Below are 22,042 nucleotides of genomic sequence, written 5' to 3'. Positions count from 1 at the left end.
TACTTAAACTATAAGATATGCAGTTGGCCTTAAGTAAGTGCAAAATCTCTTCTTGAAGCCCCTGGTGCTAATTGACTTTTTCGCATCCTTTAGGGTAGTGTGGGGGGAGTGTGTATGAGTTCATAGGATGGGATGATAATGTAGAATAGGAAAAATCAGACGTAACTGTGTTCAAGTTCCAATTTTGCTGTTCACTAGCTGTGTCACCCTGGCAAGTTACTTAACTCTTCTAAGTCTATTTTCTCAAAGAAAATGTGGACAGTAAGCCTATGAAGATAAAATAAGATAATGTGTCTGATGTACTTCGTGTAGTGTCTGGCACACAGGGTTAGTTCACGGAGTGATTTTGTATTGGTGTGATTACTGACTTGTTCTCGAATAGGATGTAACTGAAATATTATGCAGTTTAGCAAACAGAAGATAGATCTTCTAATAAAGAACAGAAAAATTTGATGCCAGAGAGTAAGCTGTCTCTTGGAAACCACAGTAGTTGGTTCTTATTACTCTAAACGTGTTCATCTTTCTTTGTCCCTTCCTTGCCTTTAGTGAAGTCATAGAAGCATGGTAGTTAAGACTGCAGGTCTGTAAAGCCCATTTGTTGTCTCAGTCCCCTGGAATTAGTTGGATATTCCAGGTTCATCTTCCCATCCTTTCCAATCCAGTCAACACTGCTAGTGATAATAGCCAACGTGTACTGACTGCTGCCCGGGTCCCAAGCACTGTTCTAAACACTTGACAACTGTTAACCTCATTTAAATCTCACAGCCCTGGCAGGTGGCTGCCATTACTGCCTCCATTGTACAGATGAGAAAATTGAAGCCCAGAGAGGTTAGGTGACTTGCCCTAAAATGGCATGACTCTTGGTTAAATGGTGGAGCTAGAATTCAATCCCAGGCAGGCTGGTTCCACAGTTTGTACTCTTAACCACATCTTCCTAATTTCATTTGGGGCTGGAAGATTGGATTCAAGTTGGCATAGCTTTTCTGTGGTGGGGTTAGTAAGAAAGTAGATGGTATCCTTCCCCAGCGGTCCATTAGTAACCAGTAATTTGTGTTGAGTATTGGCTTTCGTCTCCTACCTCCAGCCACCAGCCATTCAGGAAGGTCCATAAAACCATTGGGAAGAACTGGGCGATTTTATCCTCTTGATTTACGGTAAATGTTAGTTGTTAAAATACAAGATTTGAGGGTCAGGTTCTTTGGAGCTTATATCCAAAGAAGGAAGAACCATTTTTGTATTAAGATATTTTAAAAGTTCTCACATGCTAAGCAGGGAAGCTAAATTAAGCCCTGTGTTGGGCACAATTATAAACATGCTGTGTGTCTTAAATGAGTCAGTGCGTGTCGGTAGAACAGTTGGTATACATGGCCTTACTGGTATGGCTTCCCTTTTTTCCATGTAATGTAAATCCCCAAATGTGAGCATTTCCATCAGACACTAACTGTCAGTCTCAGAAGAGCACATTGTAGGATTCAGTGTGTGTTGCACAACAAGCCAAATTGCTCTTTTCTTTCGCATGATTTTTTTTTTTCTTTCCATATCCAGCGGTTAGTACTAAGGCCTGAAACCCTTAGTTACAGAACAAAGTGGCTTAGCAGTAATCGAGCCTGTGTGAGACTAAGAGAAGAATAATGAACATTCCCTGCAAGCTTCCTGCCTAGATGCAGGTGCAGGAATCAGGAGGTCATGAATAATGCATGACATGCAGATTAGGTGGTGGTTTCTCCTACTGGGGTTTTGACTTTGCTACCTGCCTGGCTGCTATATGTGTAAAGAAAGGAGGCAATCGCCAGAAGTGCCACAGCATAGCCTGAGCTCACAAAAACACCTCATAGCCTTTTGAAGAAATAAAATTTGGGAGGAGCAGAAATGCAAACCCTTATGGTCTCCTTTATCACATGAAGTATGCTTCGGGTTATCAGTTTACCCCCTTTCAGAAGGGGGAAAAAAGCTTTCTTGTTTTACCATTTTAATTTAAGAAACCTTGTAATTATTTGTTCATCTCCACACAGTCATGGAATTCTTTGTAGACTGTTAAACCATTATAGGAATTGCCTACGTATGGTATTTGATCTATGGATCAATGAAATTTTGTTAAAAGATACAAATACCTAGAGGATATTGTAATTAAAATTTAAACAGGCCCATTTTTCTCCACTGATACATGGAATGAGAAGCATCAGTAAGAGAATACTTCCATCATCAAACATCACCTGGTGGAATTATGATGAATGGAAATATGAAGGTTAAGGAGGAAGAAATACAGGACCTAAACATTTAAAGGATGTGGAGTGAATTAAAGAATCGTAAGTGTTCAGGCTATTACTCCTTAGAACTTCATTTAGGTAGTAGGACTCTGATAGCCTAGAGAGGCTGTAGGGAAGATTAAGAGGACTTCCTTCCTGTATTGTCCCTTGGGTCAGGGGGATTTAAGTGGGGAGATATTCTTTGGCTCATAATTCCATTTTGTTGATTGTATTTCAAGTAGACAGACTGAAACAAGAAGAAAATAGAAGAAAAAATGAGCCATGCTACCTTTTGTATAATTCTTCTGCATTTCTATTGCATGTTTTTTTCCTGTCTCCCCAATTTGGGGTGCCGGAATATGAGCTGGCTTTCATTTCTAGCTGAGTCTGTCATTTCCGCTAGGCCCCAGTTTGGCCAGATGCCAAGACCAACAGGTGATCCTTGTAGCTGCAAAACAGCAGGAAGTGGGCCGTGCTTGAATGAGACAGTTCAGCAGAGGGGCTGTCTGGCCTCTCTCCATCTTTCTGCGTAATTAACATCCCCTCCCCCATGCAGAGCAGAAAATCTGTGCTGAGCAGCTCAGCTGCAGCAGCCATTGAGAAGCGCTGTGAGGAAAAGAATGTTAATAAGGGATGTTGGAAGAAATAAGCCTTCCCAGTGCAAAGTGCAGTCTGGCTCTGGATTTACAGAAAGTTTGCATTTAGCCCTTCTACAGAGCTGGAACTGTATTATCTGTTTTGAAGTGATTTTCACTTGCTAAACAACTATGGAGAACTGGGTTCTAGTGAATGTTGGAGCTGTTGGTTCTGACAAGGCTCAAGGACCCATTTAAAATTTCTGTTTTCGGGGCGCCTGAGTGGCTCAGTCATTAAGCATCTGCCTTGGGCTCAGGTCATGGTGGGATCGAGCCCTGCATCGGGCTCCCTGCTCTGCAGAAAGCCTGCTTCTCCCTCTCCCACTCTCTCTGCTTGTGTTCCCTCTTTCGCTGTGTCTCTGTCTAATAAATAAAATCTTTAAAAAATGAAAATAAAAATATAAAATAAAATTTCTGTTTTCTTTCCTGTAAATGAGAGAAATGTGTGGGACATAATGATACCACAAGCTGAAAGTGCCTAGATCTCACAAATTACAGCAAAGACAGAACAAAGCAGGAAGTTGGCTACAAGGAAGCAGGAAGTAGGGCATATTGTCTTGCCAGTGAGTGACCCACAAAGGGGTGGAGGTTCAGCAGCTAGCTCCTGATTGGAAGATATCAGCAGTTCTTGGAAATATAAGCTATTCCAGTGGATGACTGTAACCCTGGAAACTTGTAATACAATGTAGTTTTTACTTCTCCATTATTTAGCTAAACTTTTGAATTGACTGCCTTCCTCAAAGCCCAGCTGCAGAGCATCACATCTCGAAAGCTTTTCTCCTAGAAGTAACTGTTCACCTTCTTTCCTCTCCCAGTCTCAGATTCTGTTCCTGGACATTTGGATGAAGTTATTGTGGGGGAAGAAAAACAAAACAAAACAAAACTCTTTTATCTTCTCAGGTTCTGTGTCTGGGGGCCTGCATGTTAAACTGACAAAAGATTAAATAATCTCTTCAAGAGGGGGAAGAAAAACCCATTTATTACACATGCAGCATGCATACTTGCAGGAATGCTCAGTGATGAGTAACTCAAAGGGGTGGTTAAAAATGTGGATCTTATATACCATTTTGACAAAGAGTGATAAGTTGTGGAGGAGTGACTAGTCAAAAGGGGAGTTTGAGCTTCTAGGAGGGTGAATTGTGGGAAGGGACGGGAATCTAAGGGTAAATAAGGGTTATTTATGCAGACTCATCTCAGTACCATGTCTGAGTAAAGAGTTGTATGTTGTGCTCTTCTTCCTGGTATTGGAAGTGGGGGGAGGGGAACACCTTTACAAAGGAAAATTTCCTTTACAAAAGGGAAATTCATGTCCTGGTTTTTAGGCATATAAAGGGAAAATAGAGAGCTCCTCCTACAGCTGCCGTTTCCTACTTGCTTTCAACTCAAAATAATCCTGAGGCCAAAGTAGCATATTCTGGGGTGGCATATCCTGATCTCTTTCATTATCTTGCTTTTTAGGGTTTGTAATCCAGTAGTCGACTCAGGCAGTTTGCACTTACTGTCTCTTTGTATCCCTGGTGGGAAGAGGTAGCAGAAGGGACTCATCGTAGGCAAACACCATACGTTTTACATTACTTTTACCCACTTCTAAACCTGGCAAGGATCAGCTAGTCAGTAACTTTTGGTTGGACTGAATGAATCTGTCATTTGATTAACACTGGGGGTCAGGCTTTTGGGGATCCGCACAGTGAACATTGTGACAAGCCATTATTACGTTAAAAGTGGTACAAAAGGAAAGAGACAGCAGGTTTGCATGCATGGGAATTTAACTGTGTTCATTTACTCAGAGGTGATTAAATTCTGGGGCATTCTATATTAAGCATACCTACAAGAGATCATTTATAAACCAGCTCTTCTTTTTTTTAATTTGTTCATTTGTAATCGGGAATGTGCTTTTTTTAATGACTAGATTATTCTCATCCACCTACAGGGTACATCCGTCCCCAGTATCAAGGGTCCGGGGAAATCGAATGAATAATCAGAAGTTTGCTTGGTGAGTATATAGTCTAAGCTATAATAATTTGTAAGTCTTATGGGAAGTTTTAATTGGGTAATGTTAAAACAGAAGAGAATTATTTCTGCTTCTCTGTAGAGAATACATTTCCACTAACCAAATTACATAGTCTCCCTTTCCTTTGAAAAGTTCTAAATAGAAGCAATAAAGTTCCTTCTCAGCCAAAGCCCTTCATTCACCAAAAACTGAGGCAACATTTTTCCCCCTAACAGATGCGGAATATTTTCTAGGATTACCCACTGTTGTATTTTTAAAGAATGTTTCTCTTTTTTTTGAAGCTATTATAAATTTTTTAGTGAGATTTAGGCAACAATTCAGATTTTTCTCAGGTACCAACTTCTACTTCTCATATTTTCATAGTAAATTAATCTATTATTAATTTTGATGATTACTATTTAGATGATTTTTTCTCATCTTAGCCATAAATATCTAGGAATTTCCTTTCTTTTGTTCGTTCTTTCTTTCTCACTCTCTCTTTCTTTCTTCTTAAATTTAGGGCATATGAAGACCTTTTGTTTTCTTTTTCTTCTTTCTCTTTCTTTTTTCTTTTGGCTTAAAACAATACACATTTATTCTCTTAAAGTTTTGGAGTTAAAAAGTCCAAAAGGAGTCTTATGGGGCTAAATCAAGGTGTCAGTTGGGTTGATTCCGTTTGGAGGTTCTAGGGGAGAATCCATTCCTGGCATTTTCTGTCTTTCAGAGGTCATTCTCGGTCCTTGGCTTATGGCCCCACATTACATGCCTGTCTCCGCCTCCTTTCCATGTCACCACATTGTCTCCTTCCTTTCTGTAGTCAAATCTCTTTCTGCCTTCCTTCTACTGACACTTGGGATCGCATCTCAGGCACACCATTAGATAGCCTGGAATGATCTTTCTATCTCAAGATCCTTAATCATATCTGCCAAATCCACTTTGCCATGGAAGGTAATATTCATGAGGTCCAGTGATTAGGACATGGATCAAAGATCTTTGACTAACTAGTTCTTGAAAATAAATAAATCGATAAGTAAATAAATGGAACTTACCAGAAATGACCTGAAAAATTATTAGTCACAAAACATTGACTACTCATTCTTTAAAGAAGTAATTTAAACTGTTTCACAAATGTTTCATGTGAAGCAAACAAAAAAAATTAATGTACCATATTTGTTTACATTTACTCCATGCCAAAAAATTAACCTTTCTACACATATCTTCAAAAAATGAAAGAAAAGAAAAAGAAAAATGTGAGCCGTGCACTGTATTACTTGAAAAGGGAATGGAAATTCACAGATCTCCATTTGTACTTCATTGGATTGTGCTTAGAATGGGATTTTGATTAAAAACTATGGCTTTTTTTTAAGTGTGGGAAGATGATTACCAAAGATTGAGCTTCCAAATTAATTTTATTCCTAAATCAAGATTATTTTTAGACTGACAAAATAATGATTCTTTGAATTTGAATAGTGTGTAATCAACTCACCTCCCTTCCCCCATTAAATCTAATTAACCCTCACAATAGCTTGGTGATGTTGTTAAATATTATGCTTTTCTTTTTCACAGAGGGGGAAATGGAGCACAAAGAATATAGCCATTTGCTTCTACACTGTCTAAAAGCAGGGGCATCCTTCATGGTTTCTCACAGTCACTAAAGCATATTGTCCCCTGTCACACCTGGAAAGCTAAGAGAATAAAAATGCTGATGCCGTTACACAAAAGGAAAGGGAGAAACAGGTCCTTTCTTGACTGCGCAGAATTGATATTCCTTCTCAGTACAAGGCATACTGCACTAAAGAAACTTTATAACATACAGAGAATATGAGATGCTCAAGTGAGCAACATCAGCTAATGAATACAGTACGGCATTGCCAGGTAGCATATCCACTTTCTAGCAACTGATTTCTCAATGGCTAAATGTTGATCACTGAGTAAATAACAAATATTCTTTCCTTCACTCTTCCTTTCTGAAGTCTTGGAGTAATGGAACTTGTTCCTACATAATTCATAGCACGTTATTTGGTTAGTAAGTTTAAACCACTTTTATCTCCAGAGAAGTAATCCATGAAAAACAAAAAGGATTTTTACTACTAGCCTTGAGAAAATTCAACTTTTATTTATTCAGCAACATTTATTTACAGTCTCTGGCACTGTGAAAAGCACTAGATTAGAAAGATAAATAAAACATGGTTTCTGTCCTCAAGGGGCTCACTCTCTTGTAGTTGAGCGAGGGGTGTGTGTGTGTGAGAGAGAGAGAGAGAGAGAGAGAGAGAGGTCACATCACGCATATGTAATACACAATATTATATCATATAAACAACATAAAATATGTAATAAAATGTGGATAATGTACTAAGGAAGTATACTTAGAGGGAAATGTTATCAATTCTGTTTAAGACCAATTTGAGAGTAGCTAGTGCAGAAGAGAAAAAGTATAAAGGAAAACAACTTTAAGGAAATCTATGCCAGAGAAAGTTTCTGTGTAAGGACCCGGAATTAGTAGGAAAAGCAGAGGGTGGAGTTATTGCTTCCATTATATATTGAAACTCATATACAAGGGCCTGGAGACATTTCTAAATTAACTATAGTAGGAACATACATGGATTTAAAACATGTGCTTTATTTGGTCATGAGTTAGTTAAGATTCCTTTTACATATACTACCTCGAAGTTTCCTAAAGTAAATGCTATGAGGCTGGTATATGGAAAGAAATCAGCTGGCTAGGAAGAAGCCAGTGACTCACCCAGCATCGATATCCAGTTAAGTGATAAACACTTGCTATTTCTCTGTGAAAGATTGGCTCTGGAAATTCAGAAACTTTAAACACTCTTGCTAGCCATAGAGATAAAGAGGAAGTGACTGTTGATCTTCCCCAAATAGAAGTTTGGGATAATTTATAGAGTTATAAGATAAATTCAACACTAGGTTGGCTCTGGCTTGAGTTAGATCTGCAAACACCATATGTGAGTGATGCTGGGTGATTTTGTGCAGTTGGGTTAGCAAATGCTCCAATCAGTTAAAAAATATTATTCATCAGAAAAGCAATTAAGCTTCACTAAAACGTGAAAAGGTTTGAACTTATAAGTTATGCATAGGAAATGCATGACAATTGATAGGTTGTAAATGTCAGTGGCTGTGGTTGAGCTATGAAAACAGTGTTTATTATTGAGTAAAGGTGGTTTAAAATTTTAGGTAGTGTTTTCCTCTGCATAATGTTAATATGGGAGGACATCCACTGGCCTCATTCCTACGGCAGCCTTTCTTCTCTCTGGAACTGAAGTAATGGGTGGAAAAGAATGTCTGTTCAAGGCAAACAGACCTGCTTGAATGGAAGGAAAATGTGGTAACAAATATCCATACCCAGGGAGGAGATGAAAGCACCAGGACGTGTAAGGGGTCCAGTGACAGATGTTAGGACGGAGCCAGGTTTGCTGTAACTCTCTGCTGACTTCCAGGGATTAAAGAATGTCAGTAAGAACTTCATGACGGATATGTTAGCACCCCAGTAAAGAACGCGAGATCATTGTACAACTCATTTAATATTCAGTTAATCAAAGGTAGCAATCCAACCAGACATAAACTCTGTCCCTCAGAATGGCTCTCCCCTCCCTGCCACCCCATTATAGTAATATTTGTTGATTTGAGGATTGATGAAGCCTTTGAGGCTCAGCGTGTGAATTTCATTCTCTCTTTCGTGGGCACATCTGTCTTTCCTTCACCACTGACCCTAAGCAGAGGTAATCATAGCTTCCTTTGTCCCAATAACTATCAAAACCTTTTTTAGAGCATTTACCACTCTTTCTTGCATGTAATGTCAGGGGAAAAAAATTTTGCTCCATTGAGGGGAAATGGGGCAAGTTTTATTAGAATTGAATGTGCAGTTAGACTTTTGTTCTTTACAGATCTTTTTGTGTGAAGCTATTATATTCTGATATCAATCCCACAGAGAGTGGCTGTTTCCATATCGTCTTTTGGTTGTTTTATTCCCAAAGATGTAATAGAGATCTGGAACCTGTGTTTGGTGTGTATGTGTAGGTTGGAGGGAGCAGGACAGGGAGGGGCTTGGTGGGAAATACCTCTGAACTGAAATTGATTTCAGGCTCCAGAAATTTCCAGGATCAGTGGGAATATTCTGAAGACATAAACATTGGTGGATGCTCATTTTTAGCTTTGCACCCTTTCTTCTGTCCTCTTCATTTCACCCTCTACCCTGCTCCATTTCTAAAGATTTAGAGAACTTGGGTATATGTCATTTTTGAGTGACTGTCATAGTGGTGCGTATGCTGTGCACCCAAACATCCATTTAGGGCTCTTCTGTAAGAGTGGTAGTGGGCATTACATAATAGAGATTTTATGGGCTATTTATATAATGACATAGAAAATAAAGTATCATTAACAGGAATTATCAGCAGTCAAATAGAAGTAATTTGTTCTAACCAGTTGGATGCTGCCACCACCCGTCTCAATTATGGTTTATTTCTTACCAACATGCCTGCTGAGATGTTAGGTAGCTGTCTACACCAGGAAGCTCCAGTTTTAATAGGATAACTATGCAAATTATGACACATTCTGAATGTGAATCACATTTCGCATTTGGATATGACAAAGTACTGTGTCACAAATTTCACTGTGATGTTTTATTGTTGGCTGTAGAGTGCTACCGTGAACGCAAATGTTTAAATGCATACAGTTGCAAATGTTAGATGTGATTTCACAAAATCTTTCTGAAAGTATAACTAGTGTATCTTTGTCATAAAAATAAGAACACTTCTTGTTTAAACTTTTTGCCTTACTAGAGGAAGGCACCGAGGTTGTTGATACTGGAAACCTCTCAGAAAGCTGATGCAGCACTGGTCCTTTAGGGAGGGACAGAGCATTTCCAAATGTAGGAATCCGTTTCAGAGCTGAAGGAAATGACAGCACGGTAACATGGCAGACGTGGGCACAAACCCAGGTCTCTACAAACCTGTCTGGTCATCTTTCTACTGTGTAGCAGTGGCACCCTGCTTACGATGAAGTGAGGTAGGTACTTAATTCATTACCAGTTAAGCAGAAGGCTTTTATCTGGGAAATTCCCATGACACTGGTATGATCCCAGGAGCGAAGGGAGACAGAGGAGAGGTCCTAACCGAAGACATTGCCGCCCACTCTACCATGCGGCAGTTACTCTTTGCCAGAGTGCTTACTCAGCATCTTAGGGATCCTTGCATGCTCATTATTTATAGATAATATTGATTATATTATTTTAATTACCAGAGCATTCCACCGCTTTGCTTCTTGACTTACAGAGCAAAAATTATGGTAATATGTATGGACATTAGTATGTGTAAATTTTAGTTCCCAGAAGGGCCTGCCTGGCCTCGTGAGTTTTTCAGTCTATACTTGTTGGCAAATAAGTAACCGCAGGTTGCCTTTAGATTTAGTTTGGAAGCATGCTGTCTCCCGTGTTTGATAACAAATTCGGAAAATGGGCCATAGTTCATGTAATCGTGAACCAGTTTGCAAGTTCTCTGTATTCATACTGAATTACAATGAAAAGAAGTGCCTCCAGGGTGTTGCTACATTTTAATTCCCTCCAAAATTCACATCTTTTGGTATGTTATAGTCCACTTTCAGCTATTAAATTCCTTAATTACCTCCACCACCTCCTCAGAGCTTGGTGACAATTGTGTGTACTTCAAAATTGTATTCTGTCTTTCCCATTGACCTTATTAAAGACCTTCAGTCTAATTTTCCTGAACTCGCCATTACCCAGAATTTCAGCAAGAAACCTCATGATAAAAGTGTTTCACATTCCTGTTAGTATCAGCTGATTTTTGTCTCTAGTATTGCTTCTGTCACAATAGAGAAGATTTGGGGGGAAAAATCAAAGAAGGTTATTTTCTGCAATTATTTCCTTAATTATAGAAGAATTAGGGCTATAAGATCATGCTGAGCCATAAAGGTCACCACTTCTGAGACATTTTTCTTGTCTTTTTTTTTTTTTAAGATTTTATTTATTTATTTGACAGAGAGAGACACAGCGAGAGAGGGAACACAAGCAGGGGGAGTGGGAGAGGGAGAAGCAGGCTTCCCGCCAAGCAGGGAGCCCAATGAGGGGCTTGATCCCAGGACCCTGGGACCGTGACCTGAGCTGAAGGCAGATGCTTAATGACTGAGCCACCCAGGTGCCCCCTGAGACATTTTTTATTAAAGTCCAAGAGTATTTTGTTTTTACCAACCTGCGACTCAGAAGCACATTTGCATCTTATCTGAGAGAAGAACCCAGAGGGCAGGCATGTCATGGTACTCTTTGTTGAGTCCCGAGATCTTCCCGGCACTGTAGTGAGGTGTGCCGCTATCGTGTAACAAAACATCTCTGTTTTATTAACTAATTTTATTTTTTTAAGTTTTTTTTTTTTTTATTTAAGTAATCTCCATCCCTCCTCCCCCCAGTGTGGGGTTTGAACTCACGACTCCAAGATCGCGATTCTCATGCTCTACCAACTGAACCAGCCAGGCACCTCTTATTAACTAATTTTGGCATGACCAATAAATATTAGTGCAGTATTCAAAAGGACTTCTTTGGAAAATCCAAAAATTTATGGAGTCTGAACAACACACTTGTAAATAACACATGGAGTCACAGAAGAAAGTTGAGAAATTTAGAAATATTCTTACATCAATGAAAATGAGAACACAACTTATCAAAATTTGTGAAATGCACCAAAAGCAGTGCTTATAAGGAAATTTATTGCATCAAATATATTTATTAGAAAATAAGAAAGATCTCAAATTAGTGGTCTAAGGTTCCATGTTAGGAAACCAGAAAAAGAAGAGTAAACTAAATCCAAAGTAAGCAAAAGAAAAATTAAAAAAATGAATTGTTTGTAATTCTGGGCTTTATAACATTTTTCATATAATTGTTATTTTTTTAGGTTGGTAAAGGATATTTAAAACTACACAATCTGAAATCATGAGTTACTTTAGGGAAGCTACTTAAACCATAGCTTTTTATAGAGTTTTAAGTTGTGCGGTGTACATTATTCTCTATCACAGTCCCCTCCCAGTTAAACCTGTTCAGATGTAGAACTTTAAAATAATGGTTGTGTTGTAAGGAAACATGAAGAACAAGATTATGTAGGAGTCATTAATGAGTAACAGAATAAAACTGTGTTCCAGTATGAAAAAAATATGTGTCTCTGAAAGTACCAGTACAAGCCATGTTACAATTAATATATCAAATTAAAATGAAGAAAGACCTTATATTATACAATTGCTAGTTCACTGCCCATGTATGTTCAGAGAAATCTCCATAACTAGAAAAGCCACATTCTCTTTTAGTCCTTCATAGTATTTTTCAGTGAATAAATTTGGAATGGAAACGTGGGCTAATCATAGTTGTCTTCTAAATACATATTTGAAAGATGTAATGACTAATATTGGGACCCAATCAAAAATCCTAATGTATTCTTGAATATGCTGGGAACACTGCTCAGGATAATAAATCTTAAGGGGATTTCCCTGTGAGAAGGCTGGATGTGTCAGTACTATTTTGATCTTCATTTATCAGTCATATTTGCAATGTCATCTTTTAGTCATGGAGATTTCTCTGTACGTGGACAGTGAACTGGCTATTTTAAAATTAAATTTATTCTCACCTTACCATGATTTTTCTCAGCTGGCCCCTGGACTTTCATAAAGTTCCCTAGTAATTTCCTTAAAATCAGCTATTACATTTCTTAGTACAGCACTAGGTTACCTAAGGTAGGATAGGTATCCTCATAATTAATATATTTCTTCTAATCAGTTTTAAGAGGGCAATAGATAGTATGTGATATCTTTATCCAAAAATTAGTATCTACCAATAGCACACCAGTTTGAGTCACACCTGCTCCATTAAGCCCATAGTTAAGAAGTAGCCGGAGGGGGGTGCCTGGGTGGCTCAGTCCATTGAGTGTCAGACTCTTGACTTCCGCTCCTCTTGATTTCGGCTCAGGTCGTGATCCCAGGGTTGTGAGATGGAGCCCCGCGTTGGACTCAGCGGGGAGTCTGCTTGGGACCCTCTCCCTCTCCCTCTGCCCCTCCCCCCCACTCATGTGCTCTCAATAAATAAATAAATAAAATCTTAAAAAAGTAAGTAGCTGGAGAGCTGCAGACCCTGCTGGAACCCGCTGTCTACTTGTAGCCATTGCCTCTGTTTGGCTTTTTCACTCAGTTTAGTCTCCTTTATCAGGTGAGGTTTCTTTGTCAGAAGTAATAGAAAGCGACTGAGTCAAATTACATCCTTTAGAAAAGCAGGGATTTAAAATCACCCATAAAATTAAATTAACATTATTGTAAAATTGAAGTATCTCCACTTCCATCAGCTTTCTCATTCCTCTGTTCTTGGCCTCCCCCCCACCCCCCCTCACAAGACTCTAAAGAAAAACATGGCTGTCCTTAGAGTGTGCTGTTGATAGGAATGGAGAAAGAAAACAGCTTTCTGTCATTTTTCACTTGAGACCTGAATTATTTTGTACTCTTTGAAGAATGCTATACCTTAGCTGCAAGAACAGACTGATTTCTTACAGTGAAAGTAGCTTACAGTAATCTTCCCCAAAGTTTACAGGCTGTGAAGTATTTGGGAAAGAGAAGGAAGTGTGGAGTTAGAGTGGAGGCAGGAAACAAAGGCCAAAGGAGACCATGTTGAGAACAGAAGGAGACTGCTGCCACCTAGAGGTAGAAGTTGGTAAATTTTGAGACCACTGTGAGAGCTCATAGAAGGATCTGGAGAGTAGGTATTAATGTAATAGTACCATAAAACCAGAATGCAGCCAGTTGGTTCAATCCCTACCTCTAGGTGGGACTAGACTCATTCTATCCCCTTCCCTATTGGTAGAGTGCCGATGTTTCCTATGAAATATTGCTGACCCTAGTAGGTTTTTCTATTTTTGTAGACGGTAACCTTGTTTTCAATCATAAAAACTTATGTGAAGTAATCAGAAATCTTCCCCCTATACAATACAATCTCAGTTTTTTGAAGGAGTCACTATTACCCTGCCTAATAGAGAGTGTGTTTCCCATAATCCACACTATCTCAAATATAACACCAGGAGTTCCTGGAAGGCTACCTTCTCACTGAATCATGTGGCTGATTCTCTCCTCTCAGGGAAGCGCAGGTAGGAGAGAAACCTTTGAGATGAGAGCAGAAAGTTCCAGGGAAGGGACCCTGAGCTCGCCTAAGTTAAGCTAAAACCTAAAACCAGCACAGCACCAGTCTCAAGAATAATAGGCAGTTTGGCTCATTTTCATTTTGGTTCTTAGGAACTGACTGTACATAGCCTTGACATTTTAAAAAATTATGTTGTGAAGACATGTTTAATAGAAAAGCCTCCCTCCTAAAGAAGCCTAGACAGCCAGAAATGTGCTGCCACACTGGGCTTGTGATTTCCTCTTTTCAGGACCGCCATAGTGCACAACCCCAGGGAGCACCACGCACACCGTCAGCTGTGTGAAGGGTGCCTCCTGCAGTGCTAAAGAAACACAGAATTGGCGCCGGAAGGTGAGAAAATAGGAAGAGAATATGTGTGTGAATTTCCATGTCTACCCCTCTCTCCTCTCCTGAATGGGAAACTTGATTGAATGTGGTTGATGATCGTGATGATGGTTTTCAGGAGGAAAAGGGCTTCCAGAAGATACCTGAACATATTGGCAATACCTTTTAGAAAATAAGGATAGCAATCAGAGTGCTCCTTGTTTATTTTAAATCCTGCTGCCGCCTTAGCACACATTAGCGGAGTCTGTTTTCTGCCTAGCTGCCTTGTAGGCCTCACTCTCTTTGCTCTTTCTCTTAGCCTGTATTCACTTTTAAGCTGCAATTTAAGTATTTACTTTCCATATCACTTTCACAAACCTGAACACTTTTGAAATTGCCAGAAATTATTTATTTATTTATTTTTTACTCAGTAGCATCATCACGTTGCCAGAAAATACTTGTTTTCATTCGTTTGTTCCTTCATTCTGTAAAATTATGGCAGCCACAATGACCTGGCCACTTGCTTCCACTCTGGGGATGCTGTGTTTAAAAAGACAAGGCAGGGCCTCTGCCCTCCCGGAGCTTAGCACGCGGTAGAGTGAGACCGAGACAGACAACCAACAAGTGTTTGGTAGTGATGAGTGCTCTGCTGAAAATGTAACAGGGATATGCATGGACATGACTGGAATGCCATCCAACAAGCTTGGTCGGAAAGAAGCCTCTTGAGAGGAGGTGACACAGAAGCTGGGAGCTGGATGAGAAGGAGTCAGCTGCATGCGGATCTGGGGGAAATTATTCCAGGTGCTAGAAACAAAGACCCTGGGATGGGAACGAGTTTGGAACATTCAAGGAACATAAAAAAAGTGAGTGAGGGGTGGGTGTAACAAGGTAAGGTCAGAGAGCTTGTCAGGGACAGAAGTACACAGCCTCCAGTCAGTCTGGGGGATCACGAGAGCCACGGGAGGAGAATGAAATGATCAGATCCATATTTTCAAGACTCATTCTGGCTGCTCTGCAGAGAAAGGATTACAAGAGTAGAAGCAGGGGGATGAGGAAAGGAAGCTGGGGCAGTGAGTGGTTGAAGAGAAAGGATGGTGGTTCAGAGTGGTATCAGTGGAGGGAGAGAGATCAAATTAGGTTATGTTTTGAAGGCAGCATCAACAGCTTATTGCTTATGGAAAGAAACGAGGAAAAGAGAAAATCAGAGATGACACCTAGTTTTTGTCTGAGCAAGTTGTGCTTGTTGCCAAGAACTTAGAGAAGAAGGCAAGTCTGTAGGTACAGATGTGGGTACCATTGGCATAGAAATGAGATTTCCTGAGGGGGTGTGTGTCTGTATTTGATGATGAAGGACAGAAAAGGTTTTGAGATGAAGAAAATCTGAAGTTACAAATTTTTGCAGAATATCAAGTGGTGGCTCTAAAGTAGAGTTGTTGAGCCACAGATACCCACAGGTCAATCGAACCGAAGCTGTAGTATTGCATCTAAGGCAGCCGGTCGGGGGTGGGGTCCTCCTGGGGCAAACAGTTACGTTTTAGTCCATATCTTTGCCCCACCTATGCACCCTGTCAACGGCCCATCATAAAATGCCGCCGGCCCCAGTATTTGTCCTGCCCAGAGCAGCTTGGTGAGGCATCCGACCCCAGCTAAATAAATAGATCTTAATACGTGAAGGCATCTGTTTGCAAAACACCAAGTACCCTGACTTCTTCAGACCAGCCCTGGAAAAGAATCTGTTTGTTCATATTCTCCAAGCCCAGTTTTCTGCCTATTTCCCATCCAAGCCAGAAGCCTCATAGTAACTCCCACTCTGTCAGAACTATGCCACATGCCCTCCTCATCTCTTGCCCGAAATATTAACCTACACGCCTTACTGGTCTCTCTGGATTCCGATTCCTCCTGCCCTTGCCCATGTCCAATCTTTGCCGTGCCGGCAATGATGTCTGTAAAATGCAAAGGGGATTGCTCTTCTCTTTACAATTCTGCTGGACTTTGCCATTGTTCAGAAGTCCCAAGCCCTTAGCACAGCCTATGAGGCCCTTCACAAGACAACTCTTTTCCTGCCTCCCTGGACCCGGCATGCCAGCCACACTGAACATGTGTTTTCCAAAAATACCTTGTTCACCAAGAAAACTAATTCTGAAAGACTCAGCTTAGGAATTCTCTTCACTGCAGAGTCTTCCCTCCAGTCCCCCATTCCATCAGCTTCTTCTTCCTCTCTGATCCTATGATGCTGTAGGAACCAGATTATCACCCTCATCACAATTTATGGTCATCTTTTTTTTTTTTTTTTTTTTTTGCCTGTGTGTGTGATGATCTTCCGACCTTGTGATCTCCAGATGGAGACCCCCCCCCCCCCATCATGAGCACTATCATTTCCTGGCTGCCAGCACGGGGCGTGGCCCGGCCGGCTAGAGCATATATATCGATCGACGAAGTAAATCATCTCTTTCAACATCCTCATCTTGGTGATGGGAAAACTGGGGCCTGGTTGAGGCTTAGTTTGCCCAGCGAATTTAAGCTAGGATCAGAATTTTGATCTCTGGACTTTGGCGGTTCCCCCTTCACTTTTTCATGGCTGTTTCCCATTCCTTATTCCTTATTTTAAGACAAGTAGAAATATGCAGATTCGGAGGCAACAAGAACTTTTTCATGTTAGGAACGTCTTTAAACATTGGTGACATCATTTCTACCCTTTCTCTGCTTATAATTATTACATTCGATGAAATGTTTGAAGGATAACAGTAGAATACTGACCTGAATTTCAGAGATTTGGGACCTGTTCTGTCACTCTCTAATTATGTGATCTGGGGCAAGATTGAGTCCCTCATGCCTGCTTTTGCCTATATATTTCACAAGAATGATATGAAGATAAATGGAGGAGATTATGTGGGAAAGCTCTTTATGCTCTGGAAGACAAGATGTTACAAAATGCCTCGGTGGTATTATTTTTACTGTTCACTTTTTCTCTTAAATGTAGCCTCCTTTATTGATGCTTTGAAAATGTATATTTGGTGACTTTACTTTTCTCTTGTCTCCACAAACCAAATAATATTATAAGGGATTAGGGTTCCAGTTCTTATCTCCACCTGACTTTTCCATATATGCCCTTCCTTCTCTTCCACTTGATTCTGAATTTAATTATCGGGCTTACATTAACACCCTGTCGCTTTGCTTTCTTCCTGCCTAGCAGTTCTTCATGGCTGAGTGAAAAGAGCTTGATTAATAAAAGCTTGCCCTTTTATATTTCCTTGTAATTAGTCCAATAAAAAAGGGTCACCTCCTGGATGGGCTTTGTGTGGGTAATTTTTTTTTTAAATTCTTTGTCCTTTGGATGTGCTAATTCGATGGCTTTTTTGTTTCTTGTGTATATTGATGGATTTGCAAAATCAATCTTCTAGTTTTTATTGCCATGCCTTCAAAGACATAAGCACCCACAAACATCACAACTCTGGAAATAGGATTTGGAACAGGATTTAAATGCAGGGACTGTGGTTTAACAGGATTAAGGCAGATGACATTCTCAGATGAACAGAGAATAAATATCTTTCTCTCTTTAATCTGTTAGTTGGCTCAACAGGTACTGAATTTTAAGTGGCACTGTGCAAGGTATCAATCCATGTCGGTAGAAAAAGTTAAGTCATTTATCTTTCTAAGAGCTAAGAAGCTGGACCTCCTCACGATCATAGCAGCCGTGGGCCCAGGGTCCCAAAGCACCCATCCAAAGGTACCTCCTGATGAAAATAAGGGAAGATTGTTTACTCTATAGGAAATGTCCATCAAAGCAAATCTAGTGGTGTAATTGGCCACTGAGGGAGATGTGGCCTCTGAGGTACTCAATGTAGATTTCTGTTCTCCAGTAATTTTTTAAGGCCTTTAAAACTGACCCGGGGTGAATAAATATAAAAAAAAAAAAAAAAATAGAAGTTGGGACGCCCGTATGGCTCAGTTGGTTAAGCGTCTGCCTTTGGCTCGGTCATGATCCCAGGATCCTGGGATCGAGTCCCGCATCAGGCTCCTTGCTCAGCAGGGAGCCTGCTTCTCCCTCTGCCTGCTGCTCCCCCTGCTTGTGTTCTCTCTCTCTCTCTCTGACAAATAAATAAATAAAATCTTTAAAAAAAAAAGTAGAAGTCCAAGGACCTTGGCAGAAAAAACAGAGGCTTTGGGATCAGGGGATGCTAGTTCAAATTCGGTCTGCTACATTTATTGGCTGTTTGGCTTGGAATCATCAAACTCCTCACCGCCATTTTCCTCTGAGGTAAAATACAACAAAAATATCTCTTTCCCAGAGCTCAGCAGCTTGAAACTTCAGTGTGTTAATTCAGGTTAAAGGTCTGGGCAGAGTAGGATCATATATGTCAGCTATTATTTTTATTAAAATGCCAACTCCTAATTACCCACTTCCTCAAGGACAATCATCCAAACGTCATTTGTGTCTGACTTTACCTCGTGTGTGTTATGTGCCACTTCATGACAGAGGGAACCAGATACGGAATTAGAAAGGGACACTGAAATCAATAATTTGCTCCCAGGCATGCCTGGTTTTATTGCTGGTAAATAATTCATCCTCTGGTGGTAGAGGGAGGTCTCCAAAGTGATTCTCCACAAACTCCTTGTTTTTAACACTTCTCTCCAAAGGGAAGCAGTGAAGTCTGGTTTCCTCGGGAAATGGACAGTGTGCTTTGGTAGAAGCACCTTTCAATGATATTTTATATTCTTGAACTTTTTATAGTTTCACACAGTTGGCATACGTATCATTTCATTTATTCCTCATAACCATCCTATGAGATGTCCTAAAGCATACTATTATCTTAACCTTTAAAATGAGGAGAGGCAGAGTAGAGATTAAAGAATCAGCCTGCTCATTTTCATGTTTCACTTACCACATATTCCCTCTATAACCCTAGGCAAATTAGTTAATATCTGTGTGCCTCAATTTCCTCATCTATAAAATAAGGCTTGCTATTAACACCTGTCCCATGGCTCTTGTCTGGATTAAATGTGCTAATACATATAAAGCTCTAAGGACAGTGTTTAGCAGACTCAAGAAATGTGTACTATTATTATTTTGAGGACATGGCAAAGCTAGTTTATGTAGGACTAGGGTTTATATATAGCCAATGTTAATTATCTCATTAATCTCTAGAAAGTGTTTTGACCCTTTTACAGATAACAAAATTGAGACCGAGGTGAACAGAATTCCCTGGTATGTTACACTAAACTGACCTTGACTATGTCTCTTCTGTTCACTCCTCTTCTTTTTCCTCCCTTTTAAATGTTCACGTTCTTCAAAGTTCCATCTCCTATTGTGTAATCTCCTTTAGTGAAAACAGCCTTGTCCACAATTTAAGCCCTCACCTTTTTTGCTGATGACAGCTTGATTGATTGCTTCCTCTTCTGGGTCCCCATCAAGTATTTCTATCACAACCCTTGAGGGTGTGTGTGTGTGTGTGTGTGTGTGTGTGCGTGCACATGCACGTGTGCACACACACACACACGCACGCACCTTTCTCTTTTAGGCTCTAAGTCCCCAGTACCTTGCAGAAGGCATGGCCCATACATGATGGGCATTCAAGAAATGTTTGAAGAAGAAAGACTGAAAGGGGTGGGACATGGATTTAAACTGAAGTGTTCAATTTCTTATAGAATATTTTCTGGAATATTTTGAGAGTTTTTTCCAAAATTTGCTCTATTAAAATAGTTTGTAATTGGAGGTCTGACCTGTTTTGAGCACCTATTCTGTGCCAAGCACTAACATTTTTCACTGTTATTGATTCAGTTGTGCATAATACTGGCAATATAAAGGTACCCTCGAGGAGCTTCTGTCTTTATTGGAAGAGTTCAAACTTGTGAATGAGTTAACAGGTATCCTGCAGCTGTGTGTTGTTGGCCTTTTGTGAAGAGAATGTCACCTCTTTGTCACAGGTAGGGTTTTCTGTGCCTCCCCAATTTAACATTTAGATATTGCCTCATGGGTTGGCCTTCAGAGTTAACATTGTTTGAGATAATGGAATTCATGAGTAGAAGTTATTTACGTTTTTAAATTTCATTTATAAGTTTTAAAGAAATGTGTCTGATCTGCATTACTTTTGCCCCTTCAGTGTGGTTTCCCATGTATATAAACTGAAAAATAATTGAACTACTAGAATCCCATCATTGTTTGCCAATGTACACATACACACATCTAATTGTCGTAATGCAATATTTTTGTTTGTTGGTTTCATCTGTGGATCTTTACCAACCTGATGCTACTCTACTGTGAAGTGACACTAGAATGCTTATTTCTCTCTGGGTTTAGAGACCCATTCTGAAGGCGTCAGACATTCAGTAACAACCTTTTACCTGGTATAGGCAGCATATACTACCCACTTAGTAGGACATTACCGTCCTTGAGATGTAAAAGTGATGCATCATTTATCACAGGGCCACTAATGGTTTTCACTGTTATTGATTCAGTTGTGTAGTGATGTGCCCTCGACTTGTGTGCTTCCAAACTGTTGGGTATCATGAAAATAGCATTCAGTGAAATTGGAATCATGGTGCCATTATTGCTTGGTGTTGCCTGAAACAGTGCCTTGCTTTTGCAAGTTGGTGCTTATCAATAGATTTAGAGCCTGTGATTCTAGAAATTATAGATGTGCGGCATGATAACAAATGTTGACAAAGGAGCATTTTCTTTTTCCTTTTGCGCTTGGTACTTTGACTTAGTATGTGAAATATAGTAATTCTTGCACACAGCGCTTTCACAAACTATGAAACCAGTCATTGTCACAATCTGGGTTTAACATGACCTTTGTTGGATACATATTGGGGATATAATAATTACATTTAATATTTATAAATATGCAGGATTATGGTTATATCGGTTAGAGTATATCCTTCGGCCCTCATTCCAGTTGACCTCCATGTCCCATGATTTACTATACTGGAGGAGGAAAACCAGAACCTACTCCATAGCTGTTGACAGAGCCCCGATCATGGTGAGTTGTTTCACAACTTTGTGATTCCTTACTCACAACTCGTAGGAGTAGGGTCACCTGTTTCCTACAAGAAACATATCCTTTAAATGAATATGCATTTGCACTAGGCATTCTCTATTCCCTTCTGTCTCCAGGGGTCAAAGAGCACATGCATAAAAATAACCCCATATTATAGACGATTTATGGTATTTTAAAAATGAATACAAATGCATTAACTGCAACTTCTCATAAGGAATACATGAATAAGTTGTTTATTTGAATTAATAATAGCTATCATTGTAGGTACTTACAAAAATGACTGATTATATTATCAGGCCTTGGTCCAGAGGATGGAGCTGGCTAAAGCTAGAAGATCTGTACCTCTAGGGGCAGCCAGCATCTCAGGATTTAACGCCAGGATGCATAAATATCAGCATTCTTCATTTCTAAAGAATTAGCCCTCATTGAAGGTGAACTCAACTGGCGACACTAAGAAAATAATGAGTTCAAATATTAAAGTAGAGGGACACACACACACACACATTCACCTCTGCGTGTATATCTATTTCTGTATCTGTATTTGTCATTTGTATCTATGTCTCACCCTGTAGTTTTACTTCTTAATATCCTGATACAGATTTTGCAGGTGATGACCATCCTGGTGTCAGGCTTGCTTGGTGACCATGCTTCATGTTAGGCTGCATGCTAGGCAGACT

The 22,042-nt window shown here is 39.8% G+C and overlaps 1 protein-coding gene across 5 annotated transcripts in view; it reads left to right on the top strand.

The window, feature by feature from the left end:
- The window catches only part of KLF12 (KLF transcription factor 12), a 398,169-nt gene that overhangs the window by 333,180 nt on the left and 42,947 nt on the right, over positions 1-22,042 (top strand). For all 5 annotated transcript variants that reach the window (XM_088021861.1, XM_088021863.1, XM_028106075.2 and 2 more), the window contains one exon: positions 4,812-4,874. In XM_088021861.1, the coding sequence (XP_087877987.1) occupies positions 4,812-4,874 (63 nt within the window). The remainder of the gene's footprint in view (positions 1-4,811; positions 4,875-22,042) is intronic.

The sequence above is a fragment of the Eumetopias jubatus genome, unplaced genomic scaffold, assembly GCF_037043125.1.
Source record: "Eumetopias jubatus isolate StellerSeaLion01/CBP00866 unplaced genomic scaffold, mEumJub1_p1.0 scaffold_3, whole genome shotgun sequence".
NCBI lineage: Eukaryota > Metazoa > Chordata > Mammalia > Carnivora > Otariidae > Eumetopias > Eumetopias jubatus.
This window is presented reverse-complemented; position numbering and strand designations above follow the sequence as displayed.